At 37.5% G+C, this 13,971-nt stretch overlaps 3 protein-coding genes across 4 annotated transcripts; 2 read left to right on the top strand and 1 right to left on the bottom strand.

Moving 5' to 3' along the window:
* Positions 1 to 33: 33 nt before the first annotated feature.
* LOC111479180 (trifunctional UDP-glucose 4,6-dehydratase/UDP-4-keto-6-deoxy-D-glucose 3,5-epimerase/UDP-4-keto-L-rhamnose-reductase RHM1-like) lies at positions 34 to 3,208 on the bottom strand. Of its 2 annotated transcripts, none has more exons than XM_023123718.1 (3): positions 3,069 to 3,208; positions 809 to 2,384; positions 34 to 720 (listed from the first exon to the last, which is right to left on the bottom strand). In XM_023123718.1, exons 2-3 carry the CDS (start codon positions 2,369 to 2,371, stop codon positions 271 to 273), a joined length of 2,013 nt encoding a protein of 670 aa, XP_022979486.1. In that variant the 5' UTR covers positions 2,372 to 2,384; positions 3,069 to 3,208; the 3' UTR covers positions 34 to 270. The 2 variants fall into 2 exon arrangements, with proteins under 2 accessions (XP_022979486.1, XP_022979496.1); XM_023123728.1 differs by lacking the exon at positions 3,069 to 3,208 and adding an exon at positions 2,890 to 2,945.
* A 916-nt stretch (positions 3,209 to 4,124) lies between these two features.
* Positions 4,125 to 7,424, top strand: LOC111480630 (ribokinase). Its single transcript, XM_023125781.1, has 4 exons — positions 4,125 to 4,850; positions 6,470 to 6,655; positions 6,772 to 6,967; positions 7,079 to 7,424. Exons 1-4 carry the CDS (start codon positions 4,212 to 4,214, stop codon positions 7,171 to 7,173), a joined length of 1,116 nt encoding a protein of 371 aa, XP_022981549.1. The 5' UTR covers positions 4,125 to 4,211; the 3' UTR covers positions 7,174 to 7,424.
* A 1,741-nt stretch (positions 7,425 to 9,165) lies between these two features.
* Positions 9,166 to 13,410, top strand: LOC111479851 (mitogen-activated protein kinase 19-like). The gene is made up of 10 exons (XM_023124704.1): positions 9,166 to 9,625; positions 10,337 to 10,745; positions 10,822 to 10,949; positions 11,018 to 11,077; positions 11,608 to 11,757; positions 11,841 to 11,996; positions 12,077 to 12,288; positions 12,380 to 12,481; positions 12,634 to 12,776; positions 12,926 to 13,410. The coding sequence occupies exons 1-10, from the start codon at positions 9,602 to 9,604 to the stop codon at positions 13,018 to 13,020; spliced, it is 1,479 nt and encodes a 492-aa protein (XP_022980472.1). The 5' UTR covers positions 9,166 to 9,601; the 3' UTR covers positions 13,021 to 13,410.
* Positions 13,411 to 13,971: the final 561 nt, after the last annotated feature.

The raw sequence follows: 13,971 nt of genomic DNA, 5'->3' as shown, positions 1-13,971 counted from the left end.
TAGAGAAGAATATTAGAAGAATGGGGAAATGGATGGGCAAAAATTGATACCATTTATTCATAGGATTCGAAGCTTGCTTCTGCACGATGCAGAGACAACACTTCTCTGGCATCCTAAATAACAATACTTATAAATCAACAAATAGAAGATCCAGAATACATGAGGTGGATTGAATATAACAATCATCACCTTCCAATGCAGTAAATCAATAAACATGTAGCTAATGCAGAATGAAAATATGAATCCTAAGTTCTAAAGATCAAAGCTTCATTAAACTGAGGTTTTCTTGTTTGGTTCGAAGACGTACTTGATCAACGACTCCTTGATCCCCAGCAACTCTGGGAACTCCTTTTTCAGCTTTGAACTGTCCATCTCATTGTTGCTTCTGGGTGCCACAATTACCTTAGCCTGTTCTTCCAGTGTGAAGTTAGCCCACTTGAATTCAGGGTCCATGTATTTCTTGTACATCTCGAGAATCTCGTTGTGACTCACAACACCCGGGTTTGTGAAGTTCCAGATGCCCTTCAAGTTACGCTTCGCCATCTCGATCGAAATGGGCAGAAGTTCATCCAGGATGGTCATGCTGTTTGGGATGTTAACCACCTTATTGTAGCAAGAAATCTTGGTAATGAAGTTGCGTGGGTTGTTCAAGTCAGATGATATCGGCATTCGAACTCGGAGTGTGCAGACGTTATCGTATTCGTTCAGAAGCTCCTCCACCTGTGATTAGAAAGAAAGATTAGCAGCAAGTCAAAAAGATCAATTGCAATGCCTGGTAAGTATGAAAGTTCCCAAGAATATTATCTACCATGGCCTTGGTTTTCGAATAAAAGGAACCAATGAAATTTGGCTTGTCTTCCTCTTTAAATCCAATGCCAGAACCCTCTGGATGTTTGGCATCGTACTCGAATATACAGCCAGTCGCAAAGTTGATCATCAAGAGTCCGTGCTCCCGGCAAACATCTGCTAAAGTTAAGGTTCCAGCAACATTGGCACGAATTGTTTCTGTTTTGTGAGATTCACACCAGTCAACATTGGGTCTGCCTGTTACTCCAGCAGCATTGAAAACATGGGTTGGTTTAATATTCTGAATATCCGCCAAAAGCGAGGCCCGATCCTCCAAACGCCCTTTGCCATAAGCATAGGCAATGCCTTGTTTATCACATAGCTGCCCAAGAAGGCCTCCAATCCACCCTGTCCTACCATAGAGCAAAAATTTCAAGGATGGCTGGTAAAGAGAGCCCGGATTCCTGGAAGTTGGGACTATCATTTTAGTATTACAGGAAGCATAAGAAGCAGGTTTTCCCTCTTCAGAACCTTCAAAGTGCCTCTCAACACCACCAGGCATCATTAGCATTCTAGGATGTGGCAGCAGAGCCCCAGAGACATCACCCCACCAATCAGGGTTCTTGGTGTACCATTCAATTGTCTTCTTCAACCCGTCTTCCCACGTTGTCCGTTCCGACCACCCCAAGTTCTTGAGTTTTTCATCGTCCAAGAAATACCTCTGATCATTAAATGGTCTATTGTCTACATACTTGATGCTTGCCTTTGCGTCCCTTGAGAAAAGTCTACATATATCCTCGGCAACATCTATAACTCTTCTCTCCTTCTTTGTCCCAACGTTGTAAACATGGCCAACCTCGCCTTTGTGAAGAATGACTTCAAAAGCCTCAGCAACATCCTCACAGTAGAGATAACTCCTAACGTTAGAACCATCCCCATGAATTGGAAGAGGCTGACCTCTCATGGCCAAAAGAATGAACTTTGGAATTAACTTTTCAGGAAACTGATTAGGTCCATAGACATTGTTTCCTCGCGTCGTGATCACAGGTAACCCATACGACCTACCATAGGCCATCACAAGCATTTCAGCTCCAGCTTTAGTTGCAGAGTATGGATTTGTTGGGAGGAGTTGGGAAGCCTCATGGTTTCCCACAACAGCATCCTCATCTGTCTCTCCGTATACTTCATCTGTACTAACATGGATGAACCTCCGGATCTGACCAGTGACCTTGCATGCTTCTAAAAGAACATGTGTGCCATAGATATTATTCTTCGTGAACTCGAAACTATTACCAAACGAGTTGTCAACATGAGTCTGAGCAGCAAAATGCATAATCGTATCAATGGACTCAGTAATCAGGAGATAATTGACAAGATCAGCACTGCCAATGTCCCCCTTAACAAATTTGAAATTGGGAGATGGCTTAGAAGGAAGAAGATTCTTCAGATTTGAGCAGTAATCAAGTTTGTCAAGTACAACAATTTTGTAGCCAGGATAGTTTCTGACAAGCCTGTTAGCAACATGGGATGCAATAAATCCAGCAGCCCCAGTAATGAGGATGTTCTTAGGAGAATGTGTAGCCATGTCAAAGCAACTTCTGCACAAGACCAATACAGAACATATGATCACTAACCAAACAAAAACAAAAGAAGATTTTAATCAAATTTGAATTCATCCAAGTCTAAGGGGAAGTTGACAAATTAGCCGACCGTTAAATTCAGTGGCAAGTATAGTAGCAAACAAAGAAAGACAAATTCCAAAACTAACAATTTTTTAGAAAAACAAAACCAAAGTGCAGCATTAGTTATTATTAAGCTTCATTGCTGAAGAAACTGAAACCTACTGATAAAAAAGAAAAAAAAAAACTAGATCATATTCGATAGAACTTTAATTTCCGATAATTTCCTCCACAAACAGAAAAAACGTCCCGGATCAAAACCCAACCATCAGATTAGATCTCTGCATACTCCCAAACTCATAATCAAATTTTTTAAAAAAGACGTCCAAAGTACATTTCCAGGATCTGAATTCGATCCGCCACAAATCATAACAAGAAAATGCTTAGCAGGCAATAAATCGGAAACAAAAAACTAGAAAATCACGAAACCCATCACGGATCCAAATGAACAAGAAAGACGGAGAACCCTATGCACCAACCTAAGCCAATTGTGAAAACAACACGAATCAAAAAGGTTTCATCATAATGAGGACGGTTCAAGTAACAGACTTCGAATCGGGAATGAGAATGAAAAATGCAGAGAGGAAGAGATGAAGTACCTACCTCTTCTAGAGAGAGAATGGAAGGCAGAGAGAGAGAGAGAGAGAGAGAGAGAGAGATCTTCGGGACAAGGAAATGGTGAAGAAAACCAGAGACGACTTTGGAGAACAATGACGGGAAAGAATGGTGTTTTTTCCTTCGTTTATAAACTACGTCTAAATTTGATGGTGGCTGGAGACGGTTAAGGGGAGCCAATAAATGGGGAAATGACGCATTTACCCTTCTCATTCATTTTTTACTGCACTACTTCTGCGCAGCTCCATCCGCGTTCCCCACCGGTGAATTAATACTGTAATCCCCTGCGCTCGACCTCATAGTAACCTTCGTGGATTCGGGTCTCCCATGGAGCACGAGAGAAAATCGTCGGTTATTAATTGATCTACGTCTTATAAATCATCACCGTCTTAGACATCTTAGACATCTTAGACATCTTAGACATCTTAGACATCGACACTTAATCTCATTTTTTCGTTCTTCAATTTCTAAAATTTCTCCAATTATAAGATGTGACATATTTAGTTTTAATGATCGATAAAAGATTAGAATAACATATTATAAATTTTTCTTTATTGCAATAATTTTCTTACTAAATTGCTCCGGGTACAAAACAACACCAGAGTTTATTTTCTGTAATACTTTCTACACTTAGAAAAATTACTATATAGATTAGATATTCTTAAATTCGTTGAGGAAGAGATATGATGTGATTAATGTTAATGATATCAGACTAAGTCTTACTATGAAATTAAATAATATCAAATATGTGATTAGAGATAGTTATTGAGTAACACAAATATGTGTGAAAGTTTTTCATCCTTATCCTTTCCACCTATTTCAATCATCTTCACCATTTGTTTTTACAAATATTGGATAATGTAGAGAATTTTTGAGAAATAGGAGGGAGCCGAAGAGAGGAAGGCTTACCCATCCCGATCGAGCCTCGTAGACATCTAATTATAATCGAATTCCTCCAATAAACTAGATTTTTCATTCAATTAGGTTACATTGATTCGAGACTAAAAATATTAAAAGTGATAGCTTTAAATTCCCTTGGAAGGATTTGAATAACATATGATAAAATAGATCAACTTTTCTATATTGTAACATCCCCAATTTCAACTCCCCCTTTTCTTCTTCAACCAAATCATGGCTGTTTCTCGTCCATCCTTGGATTATTGGCCAATATTGCCGGAAATTTGCATCAGAGCGTCAACAAAGTCCATCAAAATCCCATCCTCATATCTCCAATTCACAAATCTACAAAACCCATCAAATTCTAGATACCCAATTCTCCGATTCTCCCTCGATTCATCGAAAACCCCCACCGGGCCGCCGCCGTTGGTTGTGGTCGGCTCGGCCAATGCCGATATCTACGTGGAGATCGACCGGCTTCCGGAGGTGGGCGAGACGATATCCGCCAGAAATGGGCAGACTCTGGCGGGTGGCAAGGGGGCCAATCAGGCCTGCTGTGGTGGCAAGCTCGAGTACCCGACTTACTTTTTGGGTCAGGTCGGTGAGGATGCTCATGGGAAGTTGATCACGGCGGCGCTTGAGGAAGGCGGCGTCCGACTTGATCATTTGACTACTGTTGCCGCGGCGCCAACGGGGCACGCGGTGGTGATGCTTCAATCTGGTGGGCAGAATTCTATCATCATTGTTGGTGGTGCTAATATGAATTGTTGGCCTGTGGCGTTGTCTGATAGTGATTTGGAGATTATAAGAACTGCTGGGATTGTTCTTCTCCAGAGGGAGATTCCTGATTCAGTCAACATCCAAGTTGCAAAGGTCAGGGATCTGATTGAATTGTTCATGATCTGTGCATAATTTTTCTTGTCATTCAGCATTCTCACACTCAACTACTTTGTTTATTTAGAACTTAAACTGATAGTTCTAAGATGTGAGCCAATTCTGTCACATTCATGAAAAATGAGAAGAGTATATCCATTGAAAAAATATTTGTTCCTATTGACAGTACTTGAATCCCTTCCCCTTACCCGAGTTTGTTCGTCGTTGTTGTTTTAGTCAATGAGTAAGTTCTTAACGTTCTAGAAACAAATGTCAAAGTTAGCGTAGTTTAGTGGTAATTGACACGTACTCCTTTTTGTAGAAGTCGGAGGTTCAAATTTCCATATCACACATTAATTGTACGGACAAATAAAGGGGGAAATGTGTGGTTTACTTGGGGTTTTTCTTGAACTCCTGATATCTATTTTTGTGATGTTTTGGTAATCATGTGTTAGTGGTTGATCTGTTGCATTATCAGGCCTACAAACACATATATGTATATGTTGGCAGCAGTCTTAATAAATTTGTTCTTGGTTTAAGACATTCTGTTGGATATTTTGTTCTTGCTTGCATTCAGTCATGATTCTTATTTGAAAGTTTTATCTGATCTGAATGCACATACTGTTATTCTTTTACTCCTGTTAGCTTGTTTATGTTATTGCACTGGAAATAGCAATTTCTAGATTTCATTATGAGGTAGCTGCTCTCTGGTCAATGAATTTTAGGACGTTGTTAGATTCTTTTATTTCCTTTGTTTCCTAGCATCTTGTTGGGCAGAGCTATTCTAAAGGCCTTTAAGTTTTTAATTATGTCGTGAGATTCCACATTTGATGGAGAGTGTAACGAAGCATTTTTTATAAGGGTGTGGAAACCTCTCCCTAATAGACGTGTTTTAAAAATTTTGAGGGAAGCTTGAAAGGGAAAACACAAATAGGACAATATTTGTTATCTGTGGGTTTGAGCTGTTACAAGGGGTATCAGAGCCAGACACCGGGCGGTGTGTTAGCGAGGACGCTGAGCCCCAAAAAAGGTGGACACCGGGAGACGTGTGTGCGAGGATGCTGGGCTCCAAAGGGAGGTGGATTATGAGATCTTACATCGATTGGAGGGGGGAACGACATCGATTGGAGAAGGGAATGAGTGCTAGCGAGAACGTTGGCCCTCGAAGGGAGGTGAATTGTGAGATCCCACATCGGTTGGAGAGGGGAACGAAGCATTCTTTATAAGGGTGTAGAGTAGACGCGTTTTAAAAAACTTTGAGGGAAAACTCGAAAGAGAAAGCTCAAATAGGATAGTATCCACTAGCAGCGGGCTTGGGCTGTTACATATGTAGTGATTGATAATGCTTAGATGTTTGATCCCATTCAGTTCCATTTCGACCAATTGGGAAGGTTAATTCATAGAACTTTTGGTGTCGGCTCTGCATCATTTTGACCTCCTTGTTCCTGCTCCCTCCATTAGATATTCGTTCTTTTTTGTGCATATCTAAGATTATGAACAATTTATTTGTTTTAGTGTCAAAATCACATCACTGCAGTCGGAGCTATTCTAATACACAAATATCTGTCTTTTTCTTAAAACAACGTTTCTTATTATCCAACGGGCCATAACGGCTGCAGGCTGCCAGGAGTGCCGGGGTCCCAGTAATTTTAGATGCTGGAGGAGTTGACGCTCCTATCCCACAGGAACTGCTTGACCATGTCGATATTTTCAGTCCAAATGAAAGCGAGCTGAGTCGTTTAACGGGATGCCCGACCGAAAGTTTTGAACAGATCGGACAAGCTGTAGAGAAATGCTATAAAATGGTGAGTTATCCATACATTGAATAAATTTTTTCTTGATGTCCTGTTCATAGATTTGATCTGCTGCTTCACCATTATCAGAGATCATGAGCTGTTAACTTGGTAAATCTTGAATTCAGGGTATCGAGCAAGTTCTCGTGAAACTTGGGGCCAAAGGGTCTGCTTTGTTTACACAAGGGGAAGAACCAATCAGACAGCCCATTATATCTGCTGCTAAAGTAATTGATACCACCGGCGCTGGCGACACGTTTACTGCATCATTTGCGGTGGCGCTCGTGGAAGGAAAGTCGAAGAAGGAAAGCCTGAAATTTGCCGGTAAATCCTTTATGTGAACTACATTACAATGCTCTTGATCCAATAAAACTAGACCATGGCGTGGTGTTAACTGGTTTAGGACTGATGACTATTTCTTATTGCTTTGAACAGCTGCTGCAGCCTCACTTTGTGTTCAAGTGAAGGGAGCCATTCCCAGCATGCCTGATAGGGAATCAGTGCTGAATCTCCTCCATTCAAGGGACTAGAGAGAGACGAGACGATAGAAGTAGAGAGAGAGAGAGATTGTTCGAGAGGCTTGAAGAATATGTTCATGGAGCTATCACAACGTGACTCTTTCTAATAACCATTAGATACAAATTTAAAATTGGCACGATCTTAATTAATAATTCTCAAGCATTTATTTAAAATACTTTCATAATTTCTCTTGCATGGTATAGCTTTTTTTTTAACCCAACATAGAAATATGAGAATACAAATCTCTAATCCCGACATAAAACACATGCATATCAAATTATGGAGATGTTATGCTCATTTTAAGTTTATTGGTAACCGAACAACTTGTTATGATTGACTAAGAAAACATGGTAATGAAAGTGTGGGCACTGTACATTTTGCGGCACATCAACTTTAAAGAGCACCAACAACTGTGAGTAACATGTGGCCTTAATTCTTTAAGCCCTCACCTTCTTCCCCTTCAGCTAAGGCATCCTATCATGCCCTATCTTACACGGTGTAATGTCTCATCTCTCTTCCAACAACTCGACTATCCATTCATTAATAACACATATCTCGTTTCGGTAAAATCATCCATGTCTGGTTTCAGATGTTAATCCACGTTACCTTTTTTTTATTTGTTTATGGTTCCTTTTCTGCGTTGTCTATTTCAACTTCCTTTTGCTCCCCATGTGTCTTTTGTAGGGTTGCAGCGTTACTTGATTGTAGGATTGGGGATTTGAACCTTCAAAGTATAGGGAATTGTTCTTTTGGAGTTTGACACAAGGAAAGATTAGTGAAACAAAATTCGAGTGGGTCGAGTTATTAAAATGTATGAACACTCCAGAAAAAATATTTTTTTTTGAGTAAAATAATAATAATATAGGAACCAGATACGTAGATAGTCCAAAGTTGAATAATGGAAAGTTTAACTTATTATTATTATTTTTTAATGAATTAAATTTGAGTAGGTTTGTCCAAATAATAAAAATGAGAAATTTCAAAATCTACCTTATGTTTTAAAAATAATTATTTTTTGTTTATTTTCCTTCACACTCTTTTAATTAAATTACTTTCCTTCAAAGAAAATCCTAATCCATGGAAAATAAAATATAAATAAAATAATGGTTTATATGTTAAACTAATAAATGTTTTATCCTATCATATATTTTTATTGATTTTATTAATCAATATTTCTAGGGTAACTTCAGAAAATATCTATTAGTTTTTTATTTTTTGAAAATAAATCTTTAATAAAATATAATAAATCGTGGAAAATCAAAAAACTTCATTTAATATTTATTTTTTATATTTTATGTTGTTTTTTAAATATTAGTCCACTTGAAAAGCAAGCACGTGTGTGTGTTTTTTTCACTTTAAAAATTAACTAAAATTTTAAGAGCTTTTTTTTTAATATAAAATAAATATTAAAGTAATTAAATTTCTTTAAAATTATTACATATTTGAGTCAGATACGTTATCATATTCACCAATCAAATTAAAAATACATGTCTGTATTTATTATAAATTCTGTCACATTAAATATATTTGTCCGTATTTCATTATAAATTCTGTCACATTCGAAAACGTCATTCTTTATTTTTTTATTTTTCCCCTTTATCTGAAACAGTAGGTTGAAAGATTATTGTTTTTAAAAATTATAAATATATTGTTTTTTTTATTTTTATTATTTACTTTCAATTAGAAAAAGTCTGATTGTGGTTGAAATAAGAAAGTTCAATTTTTAAGGAAAGCTTTTATTTATTTATTTTCTTGAAGTTTCTCCATAAGGTGGAGTTTTTAATATAAATAATAATTATTAATTTTTTTTTAGTGTTTTAAGCCATAATTTAATATGGTTAAGATGACTCTTGTTTAGATGTGAATTAAAATTTTAAAATAAATAATTTATACCATAACAATTTTTTTTTTTTTAATAACCAGATAAGAGTAAATCCATTTGGGCTCATAAACAAAAAAAAAAAGAGTTAGAGCAGGGAAATCACCGCCGTACGGCGAGTCATCGTCACCGCATCCAAATTTGAAAAAATACAGAGTGGAAACAAAGGAAGGAATTTGGGAGTGTGGATAAGGAAGAAACCATGCAACACTCCATTTAAAATTCCCCCAATGTTTCTACCTAACTCCCCCTCTCCCTCTGCCTATATATATTCTCCACGCGTTTCAAGTTCATTTCTGAAAAAGCAATCCATCTCTCACGATCTGCGTCGCTTTTTTGCCGCTCATTCAGCTGGTTTTTCTTTGTTGCATTCCACTTTCGCTTCTTCTGGGTTTCTGCTGCTTGTCTTGTTTGGTGGGAATTTGAGGGTTCTGTGGGTTTTTCTCTTCTCGATCTGGGGTTTTTGTTTTTTGGCTTCTGGGGTTTTTGAGATCGATCTTCGAATGTGGGTGAGTTTGTTCTGAAGATTTAAGAGGTCTTATAGGAGGACGACGAAGAAGATGACGCAAGATCATCCAAAGAAGGTACCTTAATGTTCATTTGTTTTGTGTACTGTTTTGGTGTTCGTGAAGATTTCTAGATACTGAATGAACTAGAACCTTCTTCAATCGTGTGTTTGCCTTATGTTGAATGAGCTTATCTGTTTTTGGATTGAATTTCTTGTAATGGGCTTGTGTTTGATGCGTCACGATCAGTTCAATCTTCTTCTCTGTAACTTTATATGCTGCGTTTGGATGGAATTATTGATCCTCCCTAGTCCGTTTCTTGCTGTAGGACTGTTGTCCTCCGCAGGGCTTTATATTCTCGAAAACGCTGTTGTTATTACAAAAAAGAGGGATATCTTCTTGTAGGGGTCAGGGATTAAGAGGACAAGGGAAGTGTTTTTGGATTTGCGCTTTTGTAGATGTTAACCATGGGTAGAGAGGATTAGAAGGATCTTTGATGAAGAAAATTTGGTTTGTGATGTCTGAGATGGGATTCTTATTGTAATTTTCTCTTGGATGTAGGACTTTCTGGGCATTAGTCTTTGTTTGATCTCATTTTGTACATAACTACCATGTTTTTCATAGCTGACATTCATGATCACCATGTAAAATTTCTTGTACTGGAATGCATTTTGTACATTCCTTACTGTTTCTCTAATTGGTTTTGGTTAATAGTTAAATGTTTGCATTATAATAGTCCCTCTTGTGTTCTATTTCTGATGATGTTAACATAATTCATTTGATCTTTAGGAGGCCAAGAAGATCAACTTTTTTACTGAATATGGGGATGCTAATAGATATAAGATTCTTGAAGTTATAGGCAGGGGAAGTTACGGAGTTGTTTGTTCTGCTATTGACATGCAAACCAAAGAGAAAGTTGCAATAAAGAGAATTCATGATATATTTGATCATGTATCTGATGCTGTTCGAATCCTTCGTGAAGTTAAGTTGCTTAGATTGTTGCGGCATCCTGATATTGTTGATATCAAGCACATCATGTTGCCACCTTCTAAAAAGGAATTTAAGGACATTTATGTGGTGTTTGAGCTTATGGAATCTGATCTTCATCAAGTTATTAAAGCAAATGATGATTTGACCCGTGAACATCATCAGTTCTTCCTCTATCAAATGCTACGTGCATTGAAATTCATGCATACAGGTAGATAATTTTCTTTTTCATTCTTAGATTTTGAGTATGGAACGAAGGTTTTTAAATTTGAGAATGCTGTTTGCAGCAAATGTCTATCATAGAGATCTGAAGCCGAAGAATATACTGGCAAATGCTAATTGCAAGCTTAAAGTTTGTGATTTTGGACTTGCTAGAGCTGCTTTCAGTGATGTCCCAACTACAATATTTTGGACAGTATGTTCTTCATTTCACTAGCAGATTATTGATTTGTTTTTCAGTGTTCTAAGTGATGTTGTTTGCAGGACTATGTTGCTACTAGATGGTATAGAGCTCCAGAGCTGTGTGGATCGTTCTGTTCGAAGGTAGGCAGTAAACTAGTTCACATTGATTTCTTCTACGAATTTTCGCAACCATTGGGAGTAAACTAATCAATTTTCGCAACCACTGGGAGTAAACTAATCACTGGACGTTTAGTTTTGATGATTATGCACATTTTCATTTTGTACCGAATCTGATAGTGCACTGTTATGATGACTTATGTTACATATGTTATTGATTGTCTCAATGTTGAAGCAACAATGTCCCCCCTGCTCCTCCCTCCACCATACAAGGAAAGATCAGAACAACATCTTGTAGTGATTTACTGGCCATGTTTCAGTTGGAAATGCTTTCCTTTTTGGTATAAAATGCATGTAATGTATAATAGTGGTTTATAGGAAACAATAATGCGTAGATTATAATAATTCTTGTTCAGGGGGGACTATTGAACTGTCCTGGAAGTTGAAATATCTGTCATTCAGGTCAGGTTATATCTGTTTTTTTCTTAAGTTTTTGCTTAAACTTAGTTCCCCTTTTTGTTTTCTAATGTTTGATATCATTATCCTGTTTATAGTATACTCCAGCGATAGATATTTGGAGCATTGGCTGCATATTTGCTGAGGTTTTGATAGGGAAGCCACTGTTTCCTGGTAAAAGTGTTGCCCATCAATTGGAGTTGATTACTGATCTTCTTGGGACTCCCTCTTTGGAAATCATTGCAGGAGTATGCATTGCTTGCTATTGATCTGTCCTTTTTTTTCTTTTCGCTTTGAGTGTAATAGTCGTATTTTTATCGGTACCGTTTAGGTTAGGAACGAAAAGGCCAGGAAATATTTGACCGAAATGAGAAAGAAATCTCCAGTTCCATTTTCACAAAGATTTCCCAATGCGGATCCTGCAGCCATCCGCTTATTACAAAGACTATTAGCATTTGATCCGAAGGATCGACCATCCGCTGTGGAGGTACGAGTTCTCTATTGATCGTTATTTCACCACGATGTGTATCTGGGGATCATTAAGTTTTGTGATTTATATGTTGACAGGCTCTGGCTGACCCTTACTTTAAGGGCCTAGCTAAAGTTGATAGAGAGCCCTCTTGTCAGCCAATAGCAAGAGTGGAATTTGAGTTTGAGAGACGGAAATTAACAAAGGATGACATAAGGGAACTATTATACAGAGAAATATTAGAATATCATCCTCAAATTCGTGAAGATTATTTGAATAGAGCTGAGACTACAAAGCTCCTCTATCCTAGGTTCAATTCATTTTCCTTTTCAACCTTACAACTTTCAAGTGATTATTAAGCTATTCCTTTGCTGATTTTGTAGTACTCCTATCATTGTCAGCGTTACAGGTCATTTTAGAAGCCAATTCACCTACCTCAAGGAGAATGGTGCTAAAAGCGCACCGGTTTTGCCTCTAAATCGGAAACACTTCTCCCTCCCACGGTAAGAGCGCACCGGTTAAGTTGTTTTCGTGATTGTTTGATAATGCCATGGCCTAGGAGTCAATATTATTACTATAACATATAGTTTGGTGGGTGTATTATAAGGTTTGAATATCAGGTTGTGTTCTTACAAGCTGTGAATCGTTTTCTTAGGTCCACGGTTTGCACAAATTTGGATTCACCTGATCGTGAACCGGTTCGGCGAAATCCGAAAGTCCCTAATAACAGCATGGGATTATCTGATAGAAAATTTGGGAATCCATCAAAGGCTCATCCTCCTCACAAAGTGCCTACTGGTATGAACATATTTCTCTTTTTAGTGGACAAGTTCTGATAGGATAGAATCTGTCATCTTTCTTCAAACCAAATTTACCATGTTAGATCTTTCAAGCTCAACAATACCATGATACTGATATAACTGATATAGTTGCTTTTGCAAATCTAGGACGAGTTTCCGGGCCCGTTCTCCCATACGAGAACAGAAACATAACAAATGTTTATTCGAGACTAACGTCACAAATTACAAGTTTGGATTTGTGAGCAAGACGACGTATTCTTTGTAGTTCAATCCCAAATCTTAAACCGTCCCAAATTCGAGAGCTTCGCACGGTCGTTCACTCAAACTAACCGATGCACAAACAGTGGTAGATCCCTAGAATGATCCACCTTTAATTGAACGTAAGAAGCTGTAGGTGGTACTTAAGTTGGAGTGGCACATTTTCCATGGCTGGCTGCTCTTAACTGGAGTAACTGAGATAGGCATGAGCACTGGTGTAGGGTTACCTGATCTTTGAAGAGTCTTTTTGTTAACTACATTTGCTGATTCTTATCATGCCATGTAATTATAAACAATCAATTAGTGTATATACATTGCAATATGGACCAACTATAGGTTAAATCAATAAAACGGTGAAATGCCTTAAAATTAAATTTAAAGTCGGTTCAGTCAACCCATGAATTAACCCACAAATGAATTTTTCATTGAGACAACTTAACTACTCTTTATAATTTTTTATATACTATATTTTAGATATCTAAAAGGTAAACTTTTTAATAAAATTTTTAGAAAATATATTTATATAATTTATATGATCATTAGTATCTAAAAATATATATATAGTTTAAGAGAACATTTTTAATTAGTATTCAATGGGCCGAACTTTGTGTCAGAGTGATTATTAGAAGGTTGGGCAGGCCAACCCATGATCAAATAGTGCTTTTACGAGAAGCTTTAAGCCTAGGCCGAGTCAGCTTTGAGCCTAGGCCGAGTTGGGCTAGTAAGGTTTGGGCCTAGGCCGAGTTGGGCTAATAAGATTTGAGCCTAGACCGAGTTTGAGCCGGTTGATCCAGTGGTAAGGGTGAGTTCTTATTTTGTTGTTTCTCTATAAATATGATTTAAAAACAAGTAATAATAATAATATTAAAAAATTTATTTTGTTTTCGAAATTTGTTTAAATAAATCTATGTAAAAAGATTACTAAAGAATGGATA

This window comes from Cucurbita maxima, unplaced genomic scaffold, assembly GCF_002738345.1.
Source record: "Cucurbita maxima cultivar Rimu unplaced genomic scaffold, Cmax_1.0 Cma_Scf00001, whole genome shotgun sequence".
NCBI lineage: Eukaryota > Viridiplantae > Streptophyta > Magnoliopsida > Cucurbitales > Cucurbitaceae > Cucurbita > Cucurbita maxima.
The sequence above is the reverse complement of the archived record's forward strand: the minus strand, read 5'-3'. Positions and strand labels throughout refer to the sequence as shown.